This window comes from Centroberyx affinis, unplaced genomic scaffold, assembly GCF_046629955.1.
Source record: "Centroberyx affinis isolate AG114_WGS23_722 - 3 ecotype Tasmania unplaced genomic scaffold, CSIRO-AGI_Caff_v1 ptg004512l_1, whole genome shotgun sequence".
In the NCBI taxonomy this organism is placed as follows: domain Eukaryota; kingdom Metazoa; phylum Chordata; class Actinopteri; order Beryciformes; family Berycidae; genus Centroberyx; species Centroberyx affinis.
Genome location: NW_027282157.1, coordinates 63,116 through 75,668, shown reverse-complemented (window position 1 = coordinate 75,668; position 12,553 = coordinate 63,116). Strand labels below are relative to the sequence as shown.

Genomic DNA, 12,553 nt, shown 5'->3' with positions numbered 1-12,553 from the left:
CCATCTCTCCATCTCCCTCTACTAAGCCTGTGGTTGTCAGACCACTCATTTGCTGTAATCTCCCTCTTTGGCCCCGATGCCAAGACAGAAGCTATTTTAGAAGCAGCAGCAGGCTTTCATCAGTGGCGAAGTATGATTTCACAGATACCAAAGGAGAGGACGGGAGAGGGGAAAAAAACAAAAAAACAGGGAAAAAAAAAAGACCAGGAGATGAGAACAAAAATGAGGAGGAGGAGAGAAGACAGGTGAGAAGAGAAGTGGAAATGAGTAGCGAAGAGGAATGGAGAGAGCAGGAGAAGAGAAAGGAAGAGAGGGGGAAAGAGAAGATGAGAAAAGAGAGATGGAAAGAGGAGGGTGGAGGAGAGATGGACCAGGTCACATCTGTCTATACCCTTATTGTATGTTATATGTTGTATGTTGCAGTTGGCCCTACACAGTGTATTCTATAGTAGAGACCTGGGAAAGCTGTTAAGGAGAGTTGTACTGTATATCCAATATAGCTTTCGTGTTTAGATTCAGATACATATAGTGCTGCTAGAGATGGATGGGACTGGGATGCCATAGGAACATATGTTTAGTGGGTTTGTGGGTTTGTATGTGTGTGTGTGTAGATGTGTAAACACACATATGTGAGCATGCATCTGTTTCTGCCTGTGTCCAAAGTATCTGTAGCTCATGCAGCCACATGTGCCTGTGTAAAGAATAAATATAATCTACCAATACGTGTGATGCCCAAGTGCCAAAATATTGTTAGCATACTGTAATATCAATGTATGATCTGTGGTGTCAGGCATCCCAGTTTCCAGACTGTAAGAAAAACAAGTAAAATAAGTCGGTTCCTTTAACCACTGAATAATAATTTACAGGACTGTTTGGTATGATAGTACTCATTGGTAATGTAGGGTGAAATTGTGTTGTTGTAGTTACCCTGATTTGAGTGTGTGTGTGTGTGTGTGTGTGTTTGGGCCCAAAATAAGTGCAGCAGATTAGAGTTTGGACCTGTGGTTGGCGGTCCTGATTAGGATCTCAGTCATGTGGTTGGTATCCTGATGACAGAGGCTGGCACACATAAGTATAGCTGCTCCATATGATGTGTGTGTGTGTGTCAGTGTGTGTGTGTGTGTGTTCCTGCGCAAACATATGCACGCATGACCCCCTCCTCCACAGGTCAAGTGTATGTATGTGTATGTTAAATCTCACCGATACAGGCTTTTAATTTTCAATTACTCATAACTTAACAATCTTCTCCCCGGACTCTGTTCCCCCTCCACAGCTGGGCGGCGGCAGACTGGGGTCCCTGCAGCCGGTCCTGCGGAGGCGGCCAGCAGACCAGGACCCTGCGCTGCCTGAGGAAGGTGACCTACCAACGGGAAGAGGCGGTGGCGCACTCCCTCTGCCCCGTCATCTCCCCCGCCCAGCTCCAGCCCTGCCACACCCAGGCCTGCCCGCCCGAGTGGAGCACCGGATCCTGGTCGCAGGTGGGTTAGAGGATCGCTTGGGTTCTTCTCGGATTTGTTTTAATTGATTTTTGGGGAATTTAGGGAACATGCACTAGACAACGAGCTGGATTTAGGGAACACACACTTGACAAGTTGGATTTAGGGAACACACACTTGACAACAAGTTGGAGTTAGGGAACACACACTTGATGACCAGCTGGATTTAGGGAACACACACTTGATAAACAGTTGGATTTAGGGAACACACTTGACAACAAGTTGGATTTAGGGAACACACTTGACAACAAGTTGGATTTAGGGAACACACACTTGATAAACAGTTGGATTTAGGGAACACACACTAGACAACAAGCTGGATTTATGGAACACACACTTGACAACAAGTTGGATTTAGGGAACACACACTTGACAACAAGCTGGATTTATGGAACACACACTTGACAACCAGTTGGATTTAGGGAGCACACACTTGATAAACAGTTGGATTTAGGGAACACACACTTGATAAACAGTTGGATTTAGGGAACACACACTTGATAAACAGTTGGATTTAGGGAACACACACTTGATGAACAGTAGAATTTGGGGAACACACACTACATAATTTCACATTTGGGTAATGCAGCCCTTCAGAATCTCATGAAAACACAAGCTCTTGTGCTCCTACAACACAGAACCAAAACAAATATGGAGGTTGAGCATTTTTTGCTTTCCACATTTCCTGTATTATTTTCCTTTGCTCGGGCTCAGCTCTCTGTGTTCATATCTGAGCCACTGACCAGCTCACCCTACTGAAGCACATGTCCTTGACTTGTCAAAATCAAACAGAGTTGTCAAAATCAAACATGTTTGAAATAATTGTTAATAGTCCTGACTGGATTGAGAGGTAAGAGATTAACATCCTGAACCCTTTCACACTACGCTTGTGTGCAGATCTGCATGTAGACAGACAGAGAGATACGTGCCTGGAATAGATATGGCTACAGATGCAGACACAAGCATCCACCTGCACACACACACCTACACACACACACACACACACACACACACAGTTTCACTTGCAAGCAGACTAATGTCTCCTAAAGCAAAAACAAACACTTTGCTGCCCTCTGTTGGACATATGGAAAACATCGACCCTCTGCAAAAAATCCATAAGCAAGAAGTATTCACACAATTTAGTACACAGTGAAAGTGCATGTGTCACTTGTCAATGGAAACAAGAACACACTCCTCAATACATCCTAATAACTGTCACTTGCAATCACAATAGATATATTTTCTCTGTTGCCTCATCTGTCTAAACAGTCAACAACAAAAAGAAGTCTAAGCATGAATTAATTTAAACTACAAGACTTTGCCATCCACATGAATAAATAGCTACTGTCTGGTCTGGGATCAGCCTTTCTCTATTAGGTGTTTGTCATATTTTGATCCATCTTGAATTAATTACTTAAGTGTCTGTCCTCACAACAGTTTTCACAATATATATATAGGATAGGAAGGAGGAAGGAAAGAGTATGTGACAGATTTTTTCAATTAAATAGACTACGATTTGCTTTGCCCATGTAATCCCATGGCTATTAACAGATTATGAATTTATTTAGGTTTTGGCGAGTCTCTCTATAACCACAGTGCTTCACACAGATAAAACAGTTTAAAACAACAGACGAGTACTTTTATTTTCTCGTTTTGCTCTACACTGTATTAGTGGCCTGGCAGCAGATCTGACTGTGTGTCAGCTTTCCCGATCAAACCGCACAATCCTGGCATTCAGCTGTCATTCGGCTGTCATTCTTTAGGACAGTGGTGTTTGCATGCTCCGACGCCTCTCCGAGTTCAATAGGCAGTCAGGCAGAGACAAGGCCGCCCCCCCCCCCCTCTCCGGAAAGATCAATCGGACCGTCCAGTCACCAAAGGACAACTGGGACGGGGCGTGTGTGTGTCTGGGCGTGCATGTAAATCGCTGTGCACAGATGCGTATGTGTCTTTCGTCTAATAAATGAATGCGGTGCGGTCCCATAAAGCTGCGGCCGGCCCGGTCCCAGCGGAGCCGTACCCGCTCTCTGTTGTCCGTTTCTCACCGGTTCATGCGGAGTTTACGCCGGCACTCTCCGGCGCGGACGCTGTGATGGGGTCGGGGTCGAACCCATCGCCTAGTTATTGGTTTATTGTATTTAATGTTAGGGTATAATGGGCTATCATCGAAGCAGTGACCTGCTGTTTTCGTGTCCGCCATGTGGTGAATTACAAACACATTGACAGTGCCCATGCCAAGGATTTAACTGCATTTAATTTGGCCTAGTGCTGAAAGGCACTGAAAGCTGAAGGTTAAAGCAACGGAAAAACAAAAACGAAGCCAAGTTATATGGGCATGCGTGTATTATTTAATCTATTCGTCATCGTGAAAGCTTTGCTCATTGAATCGGTAACCTCCTGAACCTCCTGGGGACGCACTCATCTGTGTCTTTTGAAATATTGTGTAAAGAACTTTTGCTCCTAATCTGTTTGGTGCTATCTCTTAACTAAGACTTCTTCAACTTTTTCAACGCCTCACCCTCCGTGTGGTCGTCTCCGCAGTGCTCCAAGACGTGCGGCCGCGGGCTGAGGAAGCGGAGCGTGTTCTGCCGCAGCACCGACCCCGGGGCCAAGGCGGTGGTGGTGCCCGACAGCATGTGCAAGCAGCACCACAGGCCCAAAGCCCAGGAGACCTGCGTTCTGCGCCGCTGCCCCAAGAACGAGAGGCTGCAGTGGGTTTCCACCCCCTGGGGAGAGGTACGAGGGAAGACACATGAAACTGAATACGTAGTTGCAGTAGAAGAGTATTGTTGTTTTCAAATTTAATCATTTTTGGTAAAGGAAAAGCCCACCCTGGAACACTTGAACGCTGTTAAAAAATTGGTGAAACGTCAGGTTTTGTTGTCAGTCCTTCAGAATCGAAGAGCGACGGCTTCTTTCTAGAGCCGCCATTTTGCACCAAGAGATGTTCAACAATCATACAGGGAGAAATCTATCATAGAAAAGGCAGAGAGACCAATTTCTCCACTCTCCACTCTCCCCCCACACATGCAAAACCCACTGAAAGCAACACGTTCAGTCCCCTTCTCTGGGGGTTGTTGAAAGGCATTCTAGGAAATCACTAAATGAGGTAGAGGCAAAATGGGAACACCAAAGAAGTAAATTACAACACTTCATCACAAAATTACTATATAACAGTGTAAGAGCATCTGAGACGGGGGTTTTCATTTAATGTTCTGAAAGAGCAATGCATTTTCAGGTCGGGAAGAGCCTTCTCTGGTCAGAAATAAGCATTACAAGGATTTAAAACGTACCTACAGACCATCTTAGCTTAGTGAAGGTGGTAAAAGTGGAGTTGCCTTCTCCACCTCGTGCAGAAAGAATACAGGTCACTCTGCTGATTTTGAGGTTTCCACATTATTTTACCGGCTGTGCTCAGCAACCTTGCCCGTTTCCCCCTGGGATTACGGCTAAGGTTTCCATGCCAATATGTTATGCTGTGAGACATTACACTCCATCACGGATTTGCTGGCTCACCCCGAAGCTAATCAGCATCCTAAGAAGGTAGAGGTGTTACATACATTTGATGTAATCCGTATTCTCAGAAAGGTTTCATCTATTTTTTTTTAGGAATGTGCACAAATATCTGGAATGACGGATCGCTTATTAATCATCACTGTCTTCTCAAATCCTGTTTGGTACAAATTACTATATAGGTTTGTCTTTGGTTTTGTCACCGTAGGCACTAATACCATGCTTGAAGGGTGTTTCATATAGCATATATCCTTCACATAGCATATTATTTTAGCTAGAGTCCCACTTAAGCCAAGCTTTTCAGCGTATTTACAACTCCATCACTGATCTCGAATAATTTCTTCATTTTGGGTACACAGAGAATTAAATGGGTGAAAAAAGATGGAACCATATTATTTACCATTGTTTAGCTTTTGCCACTTTGTTTAGCTTTTTTAGCTAGCAACAGATGAAAGGAGGCAGTTAGCTAAGGCTCTTTCCGGGTACTTTAAACCTGCAATAAGCGATATCAGACCTTATAACCAATCCTGAAACTAACGTGTGCTATGTATTGATTTCACTGAAACATAATGATATAAACCAATATCCACAGCAGCAGCTGTGTTGCTGTTTTCACCTCTTTTCTACCTGTGTTGTCAAATTCTGCTCCTGAACGAAGCTCCTCCTGGTCCCTGGTTCAATTTCTTTAAAAACTAGCTTGGCACCTCCCTCGCTGTTTAAAAGCGGCGCTCTCCCCCTCCCATTCCTGAAAATGCTCGCATAATGGCGGACTCGATGAAGCAAGGGGGTAAACTTGGTAAACTAGTCAAAAGGGTCTGGCTGCAGACCTCCGCTGTCAGGCCAAGGAGTCAGGCCAGCTCCACGCTCAGGTCTCTTCTTCTCTCATTCTAATGACGCAGCCCAACGCTCTTCTTCATCGTCGGTTATTTTAATCGCTCTTTACCTCCGCCTCCACCTACCTCGCTCTTTACCTACTATCTTGTTCTGTCGAATGAATATTTAAGCGTACGCATGAATGAATGAAAACAAGCAGTAAACAAAATTAATGAAACCATCAGCTAGAAACGGAGGGGAAGGATGAGATATCTCCTGCAACTTCTTTTGTTCTGATATTACATCTCTCCCGGTTAGCACTATCCCCAAATCATAAGACAGTCATGAAGTAGCCTACGCTGTCCGTCTTAAACATTTTGCTAAATCATTAATTAGGGAGATTTCACCACTCACAACCGTGTTTTTTTGTGGCAGCCTCGCGGGGCTTTTAGACAAGACTGGGAATGAAATTGTGGCCAGTTTCACGGAACTTCAGCTTGAGAAGGTACTGGGAGTTCAAAATAACTGACGAAGAAGAGACCTGAGCGTGGAGCTGGCCTGACAGTGGAGGTCTGCAGCCAGATCCCCCTCAAACTAGTGAACTTGCTAGCTACCTCTTCACTTGTCATTGCTTGTGGCGCACGTAAACGTCCGCAGGGGAAAGGCCCGACAAAGCGAGACTGGTAACCGGCGAGACTTCTCCGTAGGTACGGTTAGCTTAGCTGTTAGCCTTTACACACGGTGCTTTGCGATGTTTATCCTTGGCTGGCCTCCGTAGCGCAGTGCAGGGAGATGTGGCTTTGTTGTGAGTTTATTTACAAAGGTGTTGCTGTTTTTTGTCGCCCTCTAGTGGTTAGAAAATTTCACTTACTGCAGCTTTAATTTCTTCCTTCCACAGAATAAAAGTAAGGGCGACCTAGTTTAACAGACTTGTCCCGGGCTTCTTTGTTACTAATGTAATGTGCTGATTCCCTTTCGATCTACCTGCTTATTTTTGCACCTTTCTGGCACAGGCATGGGTTTTGTATTGCAGTTCAAATTAGGTTTCCATCTGACTTCTCCAGTTTTTGTTCTTGATGACTAAGACGCCTTTATTACTAGCCCGGCTTTATTCTTAGTTATGGTAAGTACAGCAGTTTGAGTGGGAGAGGGCATTGCACTCTGACACACGGCAAGTCATTAAATATGGAATAGAATGGGTCAGAATGAGGATTAAGTTCACGAGAAATTCACAGTACAAGGCCAGAGACGTACAACAACGTGAAGATAATTACTTCTCAAAATACTGTTTGGATATTGAAAAAGAGCCATAGAAAGATACTTTTGTGGAATGTGCACTCTCTGTCTCTCTCACAAACACACACACACACACACACACACACACACACACTGTCTGCTCATCAAAGAAAATGACTGAAAAATACTCAACAGAGCACTTAGTATTTTGGCTCTATCACTATGGCAATATGTGGCCTTGTGGTGTCTGCTGCTATGGGAACACTCCCCATTACACATACACACACACACTCACACATTACACACACACACACACACAGAGTTTATTTTCTAAAATCGGCCCTCCTGCCTTCCACTCTGTCCCAGTGCTCCAGGTCTTGCGGCTCAGGCATCCAGAAGAGAGAGCTTCGCTGTGGGGAGCGAGACTCACAGGGAGGGTACGTACCTGGAGCTCCACACCAACACATCCTTCACACTGTAATAGATCCACAGAAACACTTAAGATCACACTGTATTGCCTCTACAACACTGTGTGTGGAGTGCAGAGGGTAAAGTGACATTTAGACAAATTGCCAACTTTGAAATCGTGTCAACTTTGAAATATTCATCTTGATTTGCCATAATCAACCATTATAACGTTCTGCTTTCGCTGGCTGAAAACTGCATTATCTCCAGTCAGTCAGTTCTTCGGGGGGTAAAAGAATTACAGCTTTATTTTCAGATCAATACCCATATACCTCTGAATCATACACTCAATTCTGAAAGACTTTCATGGGCTATAAAATCTTGAAATGCACTCTTCACATGAAAAACCACAGAAACTTTCGATTCAAGTAAAAAAAAAAGTACACATAAAATACACATTTGGAGTCAGGATGTTTTCACGATAGCAGCAATTTAAATTCAATGTTTTCCAAATTGTAAGTTCTGCAGGAATAGCCATTTTGAGCACTCTTCCCCCATCCTAGGTATGTGGAGTTCCCCATACGGAGGTGCAGGAACATGGCCAAGCCCGCGGTGGATCTCCAGCAGGCCTGCAGCCGAGGTCCGTGCCCGGAGCCCCCCCGGGTCGTCCCTGGCAGGACCACCTCCAGCGCCGTGGTTCTGGGCTGGTACTCCTCTCCCTGGCAACAGGTAGGCTCCTCCTGCTTCAACGCTGTGGTCCAAAAGCTGTCCGCACAGGGGGGACTTTCAGGCTGTGTGCACACTCCGGCTGAAAGCGTCCCAAATTTGAGTTTTTCCCCTCACGTCTTACAGATCTCTTGTTTTCTATCAGGTAAAATAGCGAAAAGCTTCATAGAGTTGCTTTTTTTCAATCCTGACCTGGACCACATGGATTTGTGGTACAAAATCAGATCCTGAGGCATGCAAGCTGTGTTGCACCTTGTATTTAAACACTCAAAGCAGAATTTGTTGTAATTGCCATGACAAAAAGTCTGAAGTCAACCACCTGAGACAATTATCATAATTTTGTCATTTTGGCTGAGCCAGCGTTAGCATGGAGGACGATGCAACATAACAATAGAATTAAATTGAAATAGAAAACTTGATTCATATTTTGGGAGACGCCTCAATTCAGTCAAAACTTGAAGGCCCAGACTGTAACCGAAATGTGTTCAAAACGTCAACGGATGTGACGTCTTTTGTTATTGTTGCAGGCTATCTTTTCAACATTGCTGTCGGTTCATATTGGTATGGGATATGGGTTACATCTTAGAATAAATATAAACAGTCATACCAAAAAATCAGATACAGGATGAGTAGCAATTGAGTTTGGAATTCAGTATGAGCGCCCACAGTGTGTGAATGTAGAATTAAATTGTAGGAAATGAGGCCAGGAGGGACTGGAAGAAGTAGAAAAGGAGTCTTTTCTCCTTCTACTAATGGCAGTGCCCTTCGCACACACTGTCAATCTACTGCAATAATCCACTGAAAAGGACTGTCTTAGTTGAATTGCATTAGGTTTCTCACCTGGCCTTCCCTCACTTTATTGATTTTTGTTTACCAGGCCCTTATCTCTGGGAGGGCTTGGTATAAGCAAGGCAACACAATGTCCACACCATCACTCTGAGCAATACAAGACATTGCGGGCATGAATGTCTCCTGTGCTACAATATACTGTGTATATATATGTTGAGAGTATCCCAACAAACTGAGAGGCAAGCTGCCTGCATACATTGCAGGTGGTGGAAGTTCTTAGCCCACACCGGCTGGGGATGTGGAACGGGCCTCAGATGCTACCCAAAAGCTTGACTCTCTGTTACAGTGCCTATTGAGGCAGGTGGTGTAGGCTATGTGTACGCTCTATATCATCTATTATGTAAGAAGTCTTGAGGGCAACCTCTTATAGCATGGCGTCTTTTTTCTCCTTGATCTAACGCTTGTGATCCCTGCGTTTCCACTGGAGAAGATATCTCCTGACAGCTCGCTGCAGGGCGAGGACATGCTGTATGGGATGTGGGTTTTCTTCATCTGCTCTTTGTTTCAGCTTAGACTTTTTCCTCCATCCCTCCCCTTCCCTCCACGGTTCCTTTTATAATGGTTTCTCTCCCTCCCCGCTCTTCCCCGTTTGATCTCCCTCTCCTATTTATATCTCTGTGCCCCCTTCTCTCTTCTCTCTCTCTTTCCGCCCTTGTTTTCGTTTCTCTCTCTCAACCATTTCTCTCCCTGCCTCTGTCTCAGTGCTCGGTGTCATGTGGCGGAGGGGTCCAGACTCGGTCCATCCAGTGTCTCCGGCAGGGTCGCCCGGCAGCTGGTTGCCTGCCCCACCAGAGGCCCGTCACCTCCAGGGCGTGCAACACCCACTTCTGCCCGGCGCCAGCCCCTGGCCCCGGTCCAGGACCGGCACAACGCCCAGGCCCGATGCCAGGCCAGGTCCCCGGTGCTGGACCAACACAGAGAGGTAAATTCCTAGGAGGGGGGGAAAAGCCACAATTCATTAAGTGGGTGCAATAGCGTTTCCAAACCAACTGTGCCTGCTCCTATTGAGAATTCTCATTTCCAAGCTCATGCAAAACACTGAGTGAGATCACAGAGATTCTATTTGGTGTGAGGACATCAGGATAAGATGAACCACGTATTATATTTTGTGGTAGTACCGCAAAATAAATGGGTACTTATTTCAAACAATAATTGCTATGTAAATTCAAGGTTGTTGGGAATCCTTGGGAATTAAAACATTTTCTGTACATGCAAATTTCTCAGTTTGAGAAGTATAACACAAAAAAACGGTCTTTTGGCTCAACTTACTCTGTTCTCCCCTAGTTTTTGGCAAATTCCACCTAAAAATGGCACTGATTAATAGGAAATTACAGAAATGCTGTTATTATGAAAACCCTTTGTAGCCATTTTAAACACACCATAGTAAAAGAGTAATATTTCCTTCACTGCACTGCATGACCAACATGGAAATATGAAAATGGTGTGGAAAGTTAGAAGAAAACTGTCTGTCAGTTGTCAGTTCACAGCTGGAATCCACTTTCTCCCAGCTGGGCATTTGTCGGTCTCACAGAACATCTCAAGCACCACTGATCGGATTCTGGCGAGACCGGAGACCCATGCGTCTCACTTGTGTGTTCTGACATTTTCAATAGTGCACTGATTAGTCCGGGGGAGGCTACTGCAATTACAGGCCAAAACAAGGTGACATATTTGTTGCTGATTGGCCCAGAGGGGGGCTGCATTGTGTTTGCTGTTGCCTTGCGTATGTTCGATTGATTCTAAAAAACACGCCGTGTCCTCTGTGTGTCCTTTCCAGATGAGCAGTGCGTGGACCATTTCAGCTGGTGCCACCTGGTTCCCCAGCACGGCGTCTGCAACCACAAGTTCTACGGACAGCAGTGCTGCAAGTCCTGCTCCAGCAAGAAGCCGTAGAGCTCCGTTACCTCTGGGTCTCTGGCCGCGGCCTCCCGACAGAATTGACACTACCAGTGCACCTCCGCGGAGGCCATTTTGGGGGGTGGGGGGGGGTGGGGGGCAATTACTCTGAACACACAGAACTATGTTTAACGCTCTGTGTTTTCTTCCTGGAGTACTTGACTTAACGCATTTTCGCAAAGAAAATGGAAGAGAGAATGGACTCTCGCCGTTCGTTTCTGCTAAAAGACGAGGAGACGCGGGCGCCCGCGCTCAACCGCCAAAGCGGCGTCATCGAGTCATCGGTCACATCGGAACTGGAAAGAGTGCGAATAACGGAGCGTCTCGAGAGTCGCTCGGTGTAAATATAAATTTGCCATTTTCGTTGACTGTTTTTCTTTCGACAACCTCTGAACCTACAAGCCATCAAGAGAACAGGACAAGGACAATAGCTTTTTTTTTTTTTAGCTCGCTTATATGTTGTATATTTAAAGGCGACTGGTTTCAAAAGCCTTTATTTAAGTTATTATGGTTCGTAATATATGATTTTACATTTTGTCAGGTGTACAGTGGATCTGTGACATGTTATTTCCATGTTTGGATGTACCATAGGATTGTGCCAGTCACCCTTGGATCCATGTTATAAGACATTAGTGGTCAACTGTCTAATGTACTTCCCCTTCACACTCTCTCCGCTTGTTATGTTTACTGGTGCTGTATCATGTGAGGACACATTATTCCTGTGCATTCCATACATGTTAACGTTACGAAAACATGCCTATCCGTGTACGTAAAACATTTTATTTACTCACGTTGTCAGTGGTCCTTTTTTTTTAACTCTCCTCTAGCATCATTACAGTGATCCAACGCGATCACCTATGAGTCTTTCTTCCTTTCTTTTCTCGCCCAGCATTCTCTCTACCTCTTCCTTCCAATCGATCACAGCGGCTGACCTGAATAACGAACGGCGGTGTCTGCAGGCTGGGGGAGAGCAGAGTCAGGTGAAGAGGGAGAGAAGAGGATGATTGGAGGGTTAGTGTGGGTGCAGACTAGATACAGAGAGGCCTCAGCTCGTTGAGAGAGAATAGTGTAGGTGTGTTATCCACAAAAAGGCTGGTCAAAATGGAGTTCTGATGCGGCGGGGAGGCTTTGGGCACAATTTCAGGGCCGGCGGACTTGAGAGGAGATAAGTCGTGAGTCAGCTCGGTGTCGATCAGCCGCCACAATCCCGAACAATGTAATAAGACTGACTCACAGAGCAGCAACGAACGGCTTGCTTAAAATGAAGGCATTCACTTGACTCACAGACACCGAGATACAAACACTTGACCAGTGGCGGTTTATCTGTGGGAGTATGAGTGTATCCTCTCCAAATTGATCATCCTTTTTTGAGAGAGAATTTGAGATTATCCCTCATGTTCTGCTGCACCCTCGAGCGTCCTCACTTCAAACCATGTCCATCTCTATTTACGCACAGAAAAAGAGTTCTTTGGTTGGGATAGAGGCTGTATATAGAGCTGTAATGACTCAAAATTCCTTCAAAAATACTAGTACTGCTGCTTTGTAACCAGAGAACTTGAAGGGATAAACGGTCCTTCCACTGTTTGCCATTGTAATTTTAGTAGCATAAAATATGGCAA

The 12,553-nt window shown here is 45.1% G+C and overlaps 1 protein-coding gene across 1 annotated transcript in view; it reads left to right on the top strand.

Annotated features, from left to right (window-relative positions):
* LOC139665269 (A disintegrin and metalloproteinase with thrombospondin motifs 18-like) overlaps positions 1-10,931 on the top strand; it is a 29,433-nt gene extending 18,502 nt beyond the window's left edge. The window contains exons 7-12 of the mRNA XM_071544273.1: positions 1,274-1,478; positions 4,038-4,232; positions 7,425-7,495; positions 8,027-8,192; positions 9,741-9,960; positions 10,816-10,931. Of these exons, the coding sequence (XP_071400374.1) occupies positions 1,274-1,478; positions 4,038-4,232; positions 7,425-7,495; positions 8,027-8,192; positions 9,741-9,960; positions 10,816-10,931 (973 nt within the window). The remainder of the gene's footprint in view (positions 1-1,273; positions 1,479-4,037; positions 4,233-7,424; positions 7,496-8,026; positions 8,193-9,740; positions 9,961-10,815) is intronic.
* The last annotated feature ends 1,622 nt before the right edge of the window (positions 10,932-12,553 follow it).